General features: G+C 40.4%; 1 protein-coding gene across 1 annotated transcript in view; it reads right to left on the bottom strand.

The window, feature by feature from the left end:
* LOC108666177 (unconventional myosin-Vb) overlaps positions 1–14383 on the bottom strand; it is a 48049-nt gene that overhangs the window by 31025 nt on the left and 2641 nt on the right. Inside the window, 10 exon segments of the mRNA XM_047885047.1 lie at positions 178–286; positions 765–871; positions 1179–1310; positions 1879–2093; positions 4072–4153; positions 4539–4682; positions 5008–5164; positions 5932–6076; positions 6435–6603; positions 7225–7332. Coding sequence (XP_047741003.1) covers positions 178–286; positions 765–871; positions 1179–1310; positions 1879–2093; positions 4072–4153; positions 4539–4682; positions 5008–5164; positions 5932–6076; positions 6435–6603; positions 7225–7332 — 1368 coding nt within the window.

Here is a 14383-nt window from a genome sequence, read left to right as displayed (position 1 = left end):
ATTGACTTTCTATTAACGCTTTTTTATTTCCTTTATATTTCATGTTATATCGACAAATTTCTTGGTAGTAATGTTCGGGGCGGAGAAAACTAAGGAATTAATTTTGAAAAACGTGAAATGATCACACCATGCAAGCTTACAATTAATAATCGGGCGTGAAAATATTAAAATACAGACCTGGTTGAATTGCTGTTGAAGTTTCTCATTAGCGTAGTTGATGCAGAATTGTTCAAAGCTGTTTATCTCGAAGGTCTCGAATCCATAGATGTCAAGCACTCCGATGAATCTGTTAAAGAAGCATAGATAAAACTAATTATTGATCTCTTAAGATGCATCCTGAACGACGCGTTATATGTTATAAACCGTACATTCCCAGAAACGTTTACTTCTTCTATCACTTGACGACAACATATTCTTTGAAGGATTTGACAAAGAGAAGCGTGCGGAACGAAACCAAAGAATTAGAATTTCCACACCATTTCCACACCTGGCCGAATGGTTTAGAATTTAGATAACCTTGTGGCGGAGTAAGTTGCGAGATCGAGACCCGCAGTTGTGAAAATTCTGCAATGTCTACAGGCGGCGATAGGCATGAACTGGCCTAATTTTCGAAACTAATATTACAATATTAATATAATATTCATGTCTAAAAAAGCCTCTCGACGTAGGTATTTGAGATATTCTTTAACAAAATTCATTTATCATCTAGTCTTGATCTTTCAAAAAAAAATGATTAATTAGGAGACACTGGACATTGAACTAACCTGAATGGTGTGTGGGAGGAACTGAAACATTTGTTGATCTGCTTGACGATCCAAGCAAACACCTGCGCGTAGATATGCTTCGCCAATGCGTCGCGGTAAAACGTTGCCTGCAGAAACATCACATTTATTTGAATAGAACAATAAAAGCTTAGTAGTCCAAATTCAAATAGATGAATGCTAACTTTTCCCAAATGACGCCCCGTTCAAATGGAATGCAACAGAAAATACAGCAAGTAACTTAACTCTAGGAAATCAGTATGCAATAGTCGGACGTGGACCTTGTTTGGCAACATTTACAAGTACAAATTGCGCAAGGCAAGTGAAGTGCAATCATAATTTAAGTGAAGTGCAATCATAATTACTAGACAGTATGGAAGGATATTACCTAGAACATTTAGCAAAGAGATGCCTGACCTGCTCAGCAGTGATGGGTTTTATGAAGACCTCCCCGCCAGAGACAATCTTGCGGTGACACAACCACTTCCTGAGCTCCTCCTCCGACACCTTCAGCAGGGAGCACACCACGGGCAGCGCCATGTCGTCTACCTGTGCCGGGTAACGGTGATACTAATGTACACATAATTCTTATTTAAATGGCGGAAAACCACGCAACACATTCATTATTGATCAAGCATTTAATGTCAGATACGACACAATGAGCATGGTGTTATGAATGGGGCAAATATTCCTCAAGAGTTAAGATCCAAGGGGAATTTCTACAATTAAATCTTTGTCTCAGTGATATGATGAGTTAAGGCCAAAACCAGCGCAGATTATTCCTTCCCGACTTCTAAACAGGATAATAAACTTTCTCTCATTACAAAACCAGAGATAAATGTAAATATTGTAGAACAATAATAAGCCGGTAAACCAAAAACAGCGCCGTAGACTTTATTCGAAAAATTTGTGGAAAAAACGGTTGGACCGGCGTTTAAGCAGCCGTCGTCTCGTGAAATTCGACCAGGATGTTTCCTGTTTCATATGTTAGCTTTTCAAAAAAGGTAAAGTTTTAATTCCCCAGACAACCGGCCACTAAAACACCGATCTGACTGTTTCTCACCGTTTTCTTTCGAACAGACCGTATCATTTATTCATGAAGAGCTCTACGACTCACAGGCACGGCGCAGGAGTCAGCCGATGTCTTGACGAGTTCCACGTTGCCGAGATGCAGGATGGCAGCGAGCACAGTAAAGACTGGTCGCAGCGCCTCGTCTTGCAGCCCCAGCAGCGCGAGCGCCTTACACGTCTCCTGGAAGTCCGCGGCGTCGTCCACGCCTGTGATGTTGGCGCTGTCGCCCTGGTTCAGGTAGCTGAACGAGTCTTGAGAAGCTGGCGACATAACACAGGGTCAGATATTGCATTGTAGTGTCAGGGTAAATTGAATAAAATACATTGTGACAGACCAAATAAAAACAGTGCACGTAAATTTTGAAGACACCCTTTTTTTACACTTTGAGTGCACCACAGAGATTTTATGGGAAATCGCCACTTGAGTATTTTACAGCTACGAAAATGTGGCAATACAGAACAACGTTGTAAATACATGATGAGTAAAAGACAGAATAACGTAGCAAGCAGAGAAATGAACCACTTAGTAAGCCAACAAATAACGGAGTTACAGCAACGATATAGAAAATATACAAGCAAGCTTTACACAGAAGCAGTACACAATACAACGAGATATGCAACGGTATCATACAAAGATGAAGACAGGATAACTTTTTAAAGAACACTAAGCACAACACAGAAAAAATGACATACAACAACATAAGTAGCAATCTACACAATAGAAACGTGCTCAAAGTTACAAGTGAACGAAACCCATGCACGAAAATAATGAGCTGAAGCAAACTAATCTCGCTCGGCATCGCGCGATGAAGCCACATGCAGAACTGGCAGGCAGAACTTAGCCACACAGAACTTCATAGACAGCAGAAAAAGCCGCACACAGAACAAAGCCGAACACAGAACAAAGCCACACACAAAACAAAGCCACACACAGAAATATGCCACACACAAAACAGGCAGGCAGACCTAGACGAGGGCGAGCCTGGCGCACGCAGGAGCCGACGTCGCCATGACGGAGATACACGAAGAGGCCAGGGTCTCCTAGAGGCATCACGGCGAACTTGGTTAGTTGTTAGTTAGTGCAGGGCAAACGCCCAAGCCACTTACAGGGTTAGGTGATGGCAAATTGACGTGTTAATGAAGGGACTGAGGATGATGTATGACTATTGTATTAACTGATTTACCTAAATGTTATTATTGGAGCGAATTTAACTTTTAAGAGAGAGTTCCAGGCTGGAAATACTAGTTGTGAAGTGCGCTTGTTCATCAAGGGAATTCACCGAAACTGGTACATACTAATGAGATAAATTCCAAGACCGAGGTATTTTTCGGTATAATCCCAGAAAATTAAATTTTATCATCCAATAGGGAAGATTAGTCCAGTAGGTAACATTTTAAAAATTATTTGCATGCTTCGAAAGTCACAGCGATGAACAAGATGTCCATGCTGAGCTTTCAACACAGGCAGAACTTGGTAAGCCACGAACATTTAAAAAAATTCGAAAAAGTTAGTGCTAAGGCAGGCAACTGCGGAATAGCCTAAAAAGGCTGCCTCAAACACGACGGTTAATCATGGGATTGAAATTTAGTTATTATTAAGACAAGAAACAATCGGGTCTAACCAAGAGCCTTGAAGAGTCCCACATGAAGATGAGATGAAACTGACACCTGTTGAGAGGAGACGATCTATATTGCAACAGTTGAGTTCAGGGGCAGTACTATCAAAAATAGCTTCGAGTTTGTACCTTAGTAAGAGTAAGGCAATCTCTGATGACATCTCAAGCCAAACCAAGCAAACATAGACAAGAAATCAACCGTTGCGGGTAATTAAACGAGTTTTTAATAGTACGACCCCAGTCTGCTAGTCGTGGTGCATCCAAGAGAGATGCTTGCCCGAAAAAATATGTTGCATGCAGTATCACTGCGATAGTTATTGAGTATAATTAGAATATCAAGTTGTTACTATCAGAGAGAATACCTGGTTATTTAGTAATTGGTAATCTACACAAGACACTTAAAAAAAACGCTACATAAGTTGAAGATTTATCTGAAATTAATCAACAAGAATACTATGTACACATATCCTGTACACATATTCTGGCGACTGTTAAGCTGTCAGTTCTATCTATTTGAAATAATAACAGCCATTTGCTGAGTTAACAACCATGAGGAGTAGAGCGGCTGAGCCACGAAATCTTGGCAAGGAATTGAACTCAATTGAAACTTATGATAAACTAACCCAACTTGAGCCCAGCCAATCTGGGGTCATTCGCAGATGAACACATCTGGTAGAAGATGTGGTAGTTCCTCTCGCCGGGAGCCTGGACAGAACAACAACCATTAGATCAATACAACTATAGGCAAATGAACGACTGACTCTTAAAGATTTCTATGCAATAACGACGATGTCATGAGTGAAGTTTTGACTACTGAGATAAAAAACCAAGGATCAACAATCATGAATAACATCACAGAATGAAAGACGAGAATATCAACGGAGCAAAACGAATATTCGCAATTAATATCTTTCTATTACATAAATAAAGAGCACAAATTTGCAGAGATATTCAATTCATTCGCTTCAACCTTGAGTCATTAAAACGAATATATATATAAAAACTGTAAATGCTTTCCTTCTGGCACACGAACATGGCTGGTTGCCGTTCGCAAGATTAGACAAGTATTCATACCTTAATTAAGACTCACCTGGAAGACCACACGCGACTTCTCCAGCAGGTAGGTCCTCATACTAGCACCAACAATGCTGTACGCGCTGCTGAAGTGCAGCTCGATGTACTTGCCGAAACGCGAGCTGTTGTCGTTACGGGTCGTCTTGGCGTTACCTATTGCCTGCAAAATTATGGTATATTTTACTATTAATTCAAATAATGGTATTATTCACTCATTCGTTAATATTCATTATTCAATTCATCATTCATTAAGAAACCTTATTAAAATTATTATTCATTAATCTTTCATTTAATAATTCTAATGATAGGTAGTGTTGCCTTTATGGTAAGATAGCGCAAACGTAATGGAAACTCGAGAAGCTCTGATCAAAAACATTAAATTCAAGCCAGTACAGGGTACAACAAGAGTAAAAGTTTTACGTTATATGCATTAAGCATATCCAGAATATAATCTCCAATTAAGGAACCACACAGTCAATTGTTACCTCCATGATAGGATTAGAAGCAAGGATTTTTTTCTCGACTTGAGTCTCGTCGGAAGAGCCCCCGACGCTGGCAAAATATCGCATGGCGTATTTGGCGGACACCGTCTTGCCCGCACCGGACTCGCCCGACACGATGATGCTCTGGTTCCTGTTCTCCCTGCACGCCACAACAAATGCCTACTCAGATAGAGACAACGCATGCCAAATGTGCAATGTAAAAATGCCTAATGCAGTAATGCTTAATGTAGTAATGCGTTATGTGAAATGTAGTAATGTGGAATGTAGTAATGTGAAATGAAGTAATGTGGAATGTAGTAATGTGAAACTTAGTAATGTGAAATGTAGTAATGTGGAATGTTGTTGTTGTGGTTCCCCGGTCTCACTTTTACAAGAGACCCCTAATGTGGAATGTAGTAATGCATAATGCATTAATGTGAAATGTTGTAATGAAATATAACATCAAGTTACGTGTGCAACAAGTGAAAACAATTTAGATACTCAGCCAAAGTCAACGCATGTGGAGAGTAGTACTGAAAGATAGCATTAAGCGTATTGTGCAACAAAGTGATAGGTAAAAATTTTGTGAAATTCAATCTAACATTAATCCTAATGGGGAGAGAGTTTTAAATGTTTATAAGTACCTATAATCCAGAGTTTCTAAAATACTAAGTCCGTTAAAAAACGATTAAGCAACAGTCTGTGCATGATCAATCAACAATAAGAGCAGCAATACGACAGTATCCGGTCAATCTAAAAAGATCCGGTCAATCTAAAAAGATCCGGTCAAATGACACGATTTTAGATCTTCTGTGAACAAGGCACGAAAGGAAAAGAATCGGCGACAGGCCCCATCAGGCCTACACTTCAGCGCCGAGATCACTTTGTTATGTTATGTCATGTATCTCAACAACAGAGGAGGCGCACCGCTCCATTTTAGTATAGGCCTCCTCGGCGACGGCGAAGATGTGAGGGTCGAGCTCGCCCATGTTCTGGCCGCGGTAGGCGTGGATGTAGTCAGGGCCGTAGATGGGACAGTCCTGGTATGGGTTGATGGCCACCAGCACGATGCCTGCACGCACAGTAACCATCATTAAGATTCATGTTGCGGCACAGAAGAAAGACAATGGAAATGTAAAGAGAAGAACTACGGTGAAGTATGACAACGCACGTTATGTAGCACGGCATTTAACCACTCAACGGACTTCGTATATTATTTAGACTGAAATGTAAAGAGAAGAACTACAGTGAAGTATGACAACGCAGGTTATATAGCTCGGCATTTAACCACTAAACGCACTTGGTATATTATTTAGACTAAAATGTAAAGAGAAGAACTACAGTGAAGCATGACAACGCAGGTTATATAGCTCAGCATTTAACCACTCAATGCACTTGGTATATTATTTAGACTGAAATGAAGTACTCACCGCAGTAGGTATAAATGGTAGACTTGTTGGCGAAACGGACTTGCAGGTTGTGAAGCACGGCAGGTTCGTGCAGGTAGCTGAGGGAAGTTAGGTCGTTTTGACCCTCCAAGATATCGGGATTGCGGAGAGGTGGCAAGTCGTCTTCTGTCGTCACCACCACAGTACGACTCTGTGTTCAGGGAAGAGTTATTATGCAATGCGGACAGGTTAATTAAATGCATGTTATTAATTAGCGTTGATGCAGATACTGCTGCATTGCTGGGCGTCTGATTGCTGCTCTTATTACTTATTGTTACTGCGCAGACTGTAGCATGGTTAAGCGACTTATTGCGGCTGTAATTACTCATGTTATGTAAGGTCCTCGAGTTACAGCTAAAAATATCATTCAAAGGTGCAAAGTTAAATCTTGACACGTATGTACCTCAAACAAGTGTTATATGCCCGTAAATTTGAGGTTCATTTGAAAATTAATGAAGATTTCTGGACAAAATTATATCAAAGCTGTTGTATGGATAGGTATTGGTAACATAGTCAGTTCAAGCTTCGGTACTACTAAATACTTCGACTTCTCTTGCGAACAAGTTAAATAAATTTTGGTAACGTTGGACAGAAGTTAATGCTTCGGTACCTACCAAATATTAAAAAAATGAATAAATAACAAATAAAAATAAATATACAAGAATCCCTATGGAACAGACCTGCGTGTGGACGGCGATGGAGATGGTGGCCGGCAGGGGCGGTGATAAATAACGATTAAAAATAAATATACAAGAATCTCTAAGGAACAGACCTGAGTGTGGACGGCGATGGAGATGGTGGCCGGCAGGGGCGGACAGTCTGCCTCTAGGACGCCACACACCCACACCGCGTCGTCGTCGGGCAGCCATACCGACGCGCCCTGAACACACACATGTACGCACGCTTCAATTAATGGACTCATCAATTCCATAGTTGAATTGAGTGCATCAAGTGAAAAACTGCATTAATTTAGGGACAAATTTGAGGAGTCGTTAATAAACGAAATCTCGTGTTGTTGGAGCTAAAATAAATAAATAATCAATAATAGAGGGGCAGGAGAAATTTCGAATTTGATCTAAAGTGCGCACTGCCCTTCGACAATATGCAAAGAGTTAATTTCAAGTCAGAAATTAACAACACACAAAGTGCATACATTATAAAGTGCTTATATACAGTATATATTAGGTACATCAAATAGTTATTCAATTAAACTCGGGCAAGCCGTATTATATTGCGTGTTATAGAAATATTACCGGATTTTCTCACATAAAAGACGTGTTCGCCGCTAACGACGAATCCAATTGATTAGATACCCTTTTTAATAGGATCTCTTTCATGGGCATGTCGCTTGAAATTTAGTTGAACGCAGAAATTTTTTTACACGCAAAAGGATATCGAAAAGCTATTGAGATTAATTCATAACCAGTATAAATAAATAACATAAAAAAAAAGCAAATGAGTCCAAAGCAAACGCGTAATCCCTCGTCGACCACCACAAGCACGCGCATCCATCTATTGCACTCTGCGGTGAGTGCAAGACATGAACACTAAAGAGATAAACTTGTATTAGCTAGACTAGCCTTAAAAACATAATATTATTAATAATATTAATAACAAACGGTATTTTGCCAGCGAGAAATAAAGACAAGAATACAAACAATATTCCAGTTCCACGCTTAAGTGAGCTGCTTGGCGAGAACTCGCAATGCGCAAAACAGATCGTTTTTTAATCCGCAGTTCTCATAGGAGCGGACTTCCGAGCACCACACAAGAACCTAACCATCCTGTAATTAAGACACTGCTCAGTCCTTCATTTAAGCGCACGATTCAAGCAAGAGAAAGAAAGTATTCGAAGTGAGTTGCGCGGCATGCAGACAGAGAGGAGCTGTAATGCATGCCCATGCTGCTGATGCTATCGCGGCGCATGCGCCGTCTAGCAGCACTGTCACTTTCGATGAGGTGGCGCGGGCACTCCGCAGCGCTGGAGAGAAAACCGCACGCTCGGCAAGAGAAAGTGTCAGGGAATACAGCAGTACAGTGTAATAATCTATACATTTATTTGAATTTCATTGGCAGCCCAACCATTGATTAAGAATATGAATAGATTATCATGCGTGAAGATGAATGATTAACATTAGTGAATGTCAACTGAGTGCGATGTGTTTACTTTATTGGCACTCGTGGTCACTCGTCGAATAAAAATATTTCTAAAATGTAAATAAATAAATATGAAATATATAGGCGTCGGCGCCTTGTTTCATTGATGCGAACTAAGACCTGAACAAGTCCATTCAATTAAATTCGTTAGGTATTTATATTTTTCAATATATTAAATACACGCAGAGGTGAGCAGTAGCGCGCTACATGTAGCGGCCGCTACATTTTCAGCAGCGATAGCGGTAGCGGCGCTACATCTAAGGCAATGTAGCGGTAGCGCCCGCTACATATTTAAGTAGCGGTACGAGGCTTTGCCGCTACAACGCTACCGCTACATTTATAGATAAAGCCTTTAGATTTTACTTAATAGTATTAAATATTATTTAAAAACCAGTATGATACATACATAATATAAATTACAGAATAAAACTGTACGAAAGATTTCGGTGCAATGTTGTCAATCTCAGGCTGTTGCTAGTGTCAACATGTTAGTTGTTACTTGTTAAGTTGTTACCAGTTACCACTTGTTCTTGTTCCGTGCCAGCTGCCACCACATGTCCACGACCACATCACGGACATCAGCCACCTAACTTCACTTGGCTGACAGCGCTTGTAAGGTGTTTTTGTGTCGCCGTTCGTGTGCGTTTCCCGGTGTGTTAGGAACTTAGGGGGTGGCAACTGCCAGGTTTTACCACTGGATTTGAAAACGGTTTCTAGACTATCTATGTATGCCAAATAATTAGTATTTTCGTATGTACTTAAAATGAATAAATATATTACTAAGGCCGGTCGTTGTGCGTCCAGGGATAAAGATGATGAAGTAGTATTAGAACATGAAGATGCAGAATTGCAATTGTCAGAGGACGAGGAGCCATCAGTGACAGTGTCTATGTCAGTCGGCTCACCTACTAAGGCTAGTACAAGTATATTGTACTAGCCTTAGTATTGTAGCGGCTAATGTAGCGGCGCTACATTTTACTGTAGCTGTAGCGGTAGCGCCCGCTACAATCAAGTGGGTGTAGCGGTAGCGCCCGCTACATTTAGAGCATGTAGCGGTAGCGGTAGCGCCGCTACATTTCAAAGTAGCGCTGCCCAGCTCTGAATACACGTCACAATGATCACATATTACTTTCGCATTTCAATTTTGGAACGAGTAGAGAATAGCCTTCAAAATATCATTCACGTCTAGTGCGTAATTCACGTCTATCCGCATGTGGAAGGTGCGGAGGTAACAGAAACCTTCGTAAATATAACTGCGTGCTCAAATGATGACCAACGACTGTCATGCTTCACCAGCCACGCTAGTCTGAGGCAGCTAAACCACTCGCTCAACTCGAACTGCCATGCCCAGGACTGACGTATATTGCAGCGAGGAGTACCATTACACAAGTCGTGGATATATTGCGTACAAGATTATTGAAATAATAACACATTATATATTCTCATTTTCTAATGAAACTAGACCTCAAATGGAACTTGGAACCATAATCATGTCATTCCCGGAAATCAAAACTAAGTTGAGCAAATTTTTCATCAACAGCAAAAATTGAAACATCGATAAGCTCATCAAGAACAAAAAATAACCAGAAATACCACGCGAGAGGGTCAGCCAAATTATGCAAGAAATGATGAAAGCGTATTGGTATGACTGGACTAATGCGAAACCCGCTTGCGATTCAGCTGTAAAAACTGTTGTCAATAGCGGCGTCATATTGCGCTGATAGATGAAATGTCTCCTCTTAGATTAGAGGTACTGGTTAAGATAGATAGAACGTGATTATGAGAGTAGCCGATCAAACGCCAATCGCCGAGGATTGGGAACTTAAAGATAGAAACGAATGAATAATTCAAAGTCACTGTTAGCGAATCAATTGATCTCATAAACGTAAAATTACGCCTGAATCGCTTCTCATTTTGTTCGGGAATTTATTTAGTCACTAAATAATCAGAGGTAACGACTAAAACTAGTATTGAACGGAAATGAACGCCTTCAATGCTACTCAACATCCATTTGTGAAGAAAAATTAATGGGTCATGTTTTCCAAATGGTGACTCACTTTTTGCACGTAGCACTGATACGCCCTTCTGCCGGGTTAAACCGAGTCTTGATGACCCGAAAATTAGCAAAAAGTGCATCGCTATTAGGACATCGGAATCTGCACATGACCTAAGACATGACTGCACATGATCTGATACTAAGATGATAATATGACGATAACCTAGCAATACTAGGACATATTCATGACTGCACATGACCATTAGGACATGACCTAGATGACATCTGCATGAGGCTGTCATGGAACCGACTTAGTCTTAGCAACATTAGGACACTGTCCCACTAATTTCTCTGAGCGGATGGATATCACAGTTCAGCAGAGGCGTTTCCAAGCTCTGACTGCCTGAGTTTCCCTTCACTGCAGACACAAGCGAGTTCCTGACCTCAGTTGACACCCACGACGTCATCGGTGAGGCTGCAGCTGGACACAGCGTATGAACGCACCTGTTCATACTACCGCAGTCATACTGAATGCATTAAATCATAGTGAAGCTTAACTCGCACATTTTCATGTTCTTCAGTACATCAAATGATTGCTTTAAAATCAAATTTGCTAGTTGCCCACTGCTCCAATCAACTACCAATTATTCTAAAAACATTTGAAATGAACCCCCCATAAAGTTTACCAATGACAAATCAACTGAATGAAACACGCGAATTAAATTTAACAAACCATGAATTTCCGAATCAGAAATAATAAAACAACAGCATACACTAAGCACTATGCCTTAGCCATGTGTATGGAGATGCGAGGTTTGTATTCAGAGGAAACTATCACAAATTAAGATGCATGCACGACGCCATCAGAATTGTTGGCCAGCAGCTACTATGAATGAAGTATAAATAGGTAATAAATCTAACCTCGGGAGGCCCAAACAATAGACATTTAACATAGCAACACTTGATAGAGGCAGGACTCAGCTGTGGTGAGGAAATTAGAATGCCGCACGCAGCGAACACTAATGCAATATAACCTATTTAAAGAATTACCATAGCTTGATTGTAAACGAACACAACGAATGTGCTAAAAATAAGTGAAATATAATTTTATTGGAATAGAGGCCCCAATAAAAATGGTAGCTACATGAGTTCAGATATTGTGCATGATACAAGAGCCACGTGGATGGTCGTCAATAAATAAGAAGACAAGAGATGCAGGAGAGCTTTATCAGTTGCTCTATCAGCGCTTAGACTAACACGCATATGCCTATTCTGTGAATAATTTCTTCTTGTGAAAAATGGCGTATTTTCTACTGAAATATAAAAACATGGGCTTTTAATTGTTACTTAGAAATTTTGTATTAATGATACAATATTTCCATGGGAACTATTTAGGTATCGAATGCGAGGTTTATAGTCTGATTTGAAATAAAAAATACATCATGTGCTGCCACAAATATAATTTCGAATTGAAACATTCATCTCTATTTGCGCAAACAACGGGCAATAAATTTTTAAATAACACTTCAAAAAGTTTTCAATTACACCATAACGAGACTAGGAACAGTAATTTATATCAATGCATCAATTTGTATCAATCAATATTCTGTGACAAAAATAAGCTTTTAATTAAGGGTTTCACCTGACCGCTCTTTACGGCTTCATGCGTTGCAATTCAAAACATTCAACAGTACAGATTCAAAACACCAAAAAAGTCTTAGAACGCCTCATGAAGCCGGTCCGACTCTCCCAACGCTCATTGAAATGAATGATGGTTTGACAAAATAGTGATGCACTTTTTGGGCTCATGAGGTCATTTTGACCCACTTTGTCCTAACAGAAAGACGTATCATCGATAACCTAGTCCGTATAGATTTAAAGGATATTACTATCAGTACAAAATATCGTATTCTCAGCGTGCGGAAGACAACTACACGTGTTGGAGCGTAGCTATTATACCGGCCGCGAGTCATACACATAACGGACATGATGGTGGCGGCACCGCATGAAGCACCTCCAACAGCTGTATATGTTCGATCGCTGGTATAAAGCGCCGCCCGCAGTGACGAATAGAGAGGTTTTTAGCTCCACCGGAAACTGTTGCCATAGCAGAGGTGCGCAGGAACTAGGGCTCGCGGGTGAACACGCGTGTTGAAGACACGATTTAGATTGGTAAAATATTCTTAATTCACAGGACATCGTACTGCCAGCAATTTCAAACAGTAAAAGAAGTAATATTGGGAAACATAAAACGAACTTGGGCAATCCGTAGTAAGCATAACAAAAATAGGCTGCATTAAAGAATATTGACAAAAACTTTCTCTTGCGTGGACAGATAACATTACTCTCATTTTCTATTTCATCCAAAAATCTATATAAAAATACCAGCGCAGTAATCGAGCGAATTTTTTGAATTTGAACGGATTCTATAGAGCCAAAACCTCGTAAAAGAAACACCAATGAATAGACTTCTCTTACAGCCTCGAGACAAAGAATAAGTTTCTGCCCTCTTAATTACAGGCTCTACCAAGACATGGCGCTCAGCAGCAGCGAAAGAAGAGAAAGCTTCTTCCGTTGCTGGAATACAAAGCCATCAAACTGAGGTACTTGCAGATGAGCCCTGGTGTGGCATCAACAATGCGGGCCTTTAATATATCATCAATAATATGTTATTATCAAAATAGCAGATAAATTTCACAGGTAGCGACACTTGCCTGGCATTGATATGCGGAGACAAGTTAAAGCATAGAAATATATCTGTCAAAGTTAGGTTATGTATTGAATATTCAATTGTAAAAATGTCGGGCATAACTTATTTTAGAAATTGCAAGAGCTGGATGATATATCTAACGGAATTTTCGACAAGGAATTAGGATAAATTGAAAGATTTTTATCAGAGGCAGGCTTAAATAATTTATTGCCGTGACCCAAGTCGGTCATAGCGAATTGGATAACCACTGAGCCATTGACTGAGACGAGCATCAATACGTCGACTTAACGCTCACAAAACTGGAAGTCGTACTGTAATACCGGTCACGGAATGACCCCCAAACACAGATATGCACAATCACGTTGCCGTCATTATCGTATTGGGGACACCTAACGCGGCAATAATCAACGATTATACACGGCGTTGATACCGTGCATATAGTGTCATCAATGGCGATTCCGTTAAAATTAGATTAAATAGCGTGTGTTGATGAGCGAGCCTCACGCCGAACAATGCAGTCATCCTTTTAGTGCAAAGATTGTGACTTATGAACAAATTCTGCATTGGTAACAGTGTTCAACAAACAATTGTTTTCGGATAAATCACATTCATTCAAGTATATTAGTTCGACACAAACCCGCACAGCGACCAACGGCACGAAAATTTTTAAAGAACCAGTGCCACTTCATGATGTAAATCTATTCGCACAGCAAATGACCATGCAAGTGAGAAAAATCTCCAGTCCAAGCACGCAGAATTGCGCAACAACGGAGCTGCATTGCTCGAGTAACGGCGGTCATTCCACCAGACCGAGTCACCCGTGCACGCATCGTGCTCCGGAACAACACGTCTGCAGCTTCAGAGGTTTTGGCAAACTCACGCTTCTTCTTTTAACAAATTGGCCCTAAAAATCTAGGCTTCTTTTACACTTGGCGTGCATTACCATTTAAAGACCAAGAATGGTAACAAACGGCATTAACAGCACGGTTGAGATGTGCAAGATTTTCGCCGAAAAAGGTGAGCAGCAACCGAGTTGCCCAACAAAAGAAAGTAGTTCAGAGCGCCGAG

Source organism: Hyalella azteca, unplaced genomic scaffold, assembly GCF_000764305.2.
Source record: "Hyalella azteca isolate HAZT.00-mixed unplaced genomic scaffold, Hazt_2.0.2 contig16805, whole genome shotgun sequence".
NCBI lineage: Eukaryota > Metazoa > Arthropoda > Malacostraca > Amphipoda > Hyalellidae > Hyalella > Hyalella azteca.
The sequence above is the reverse complement of the archived record's forward strand: the minus strand, read 5'-3'. Positions and strand labels throughout refer to the sequence as shown.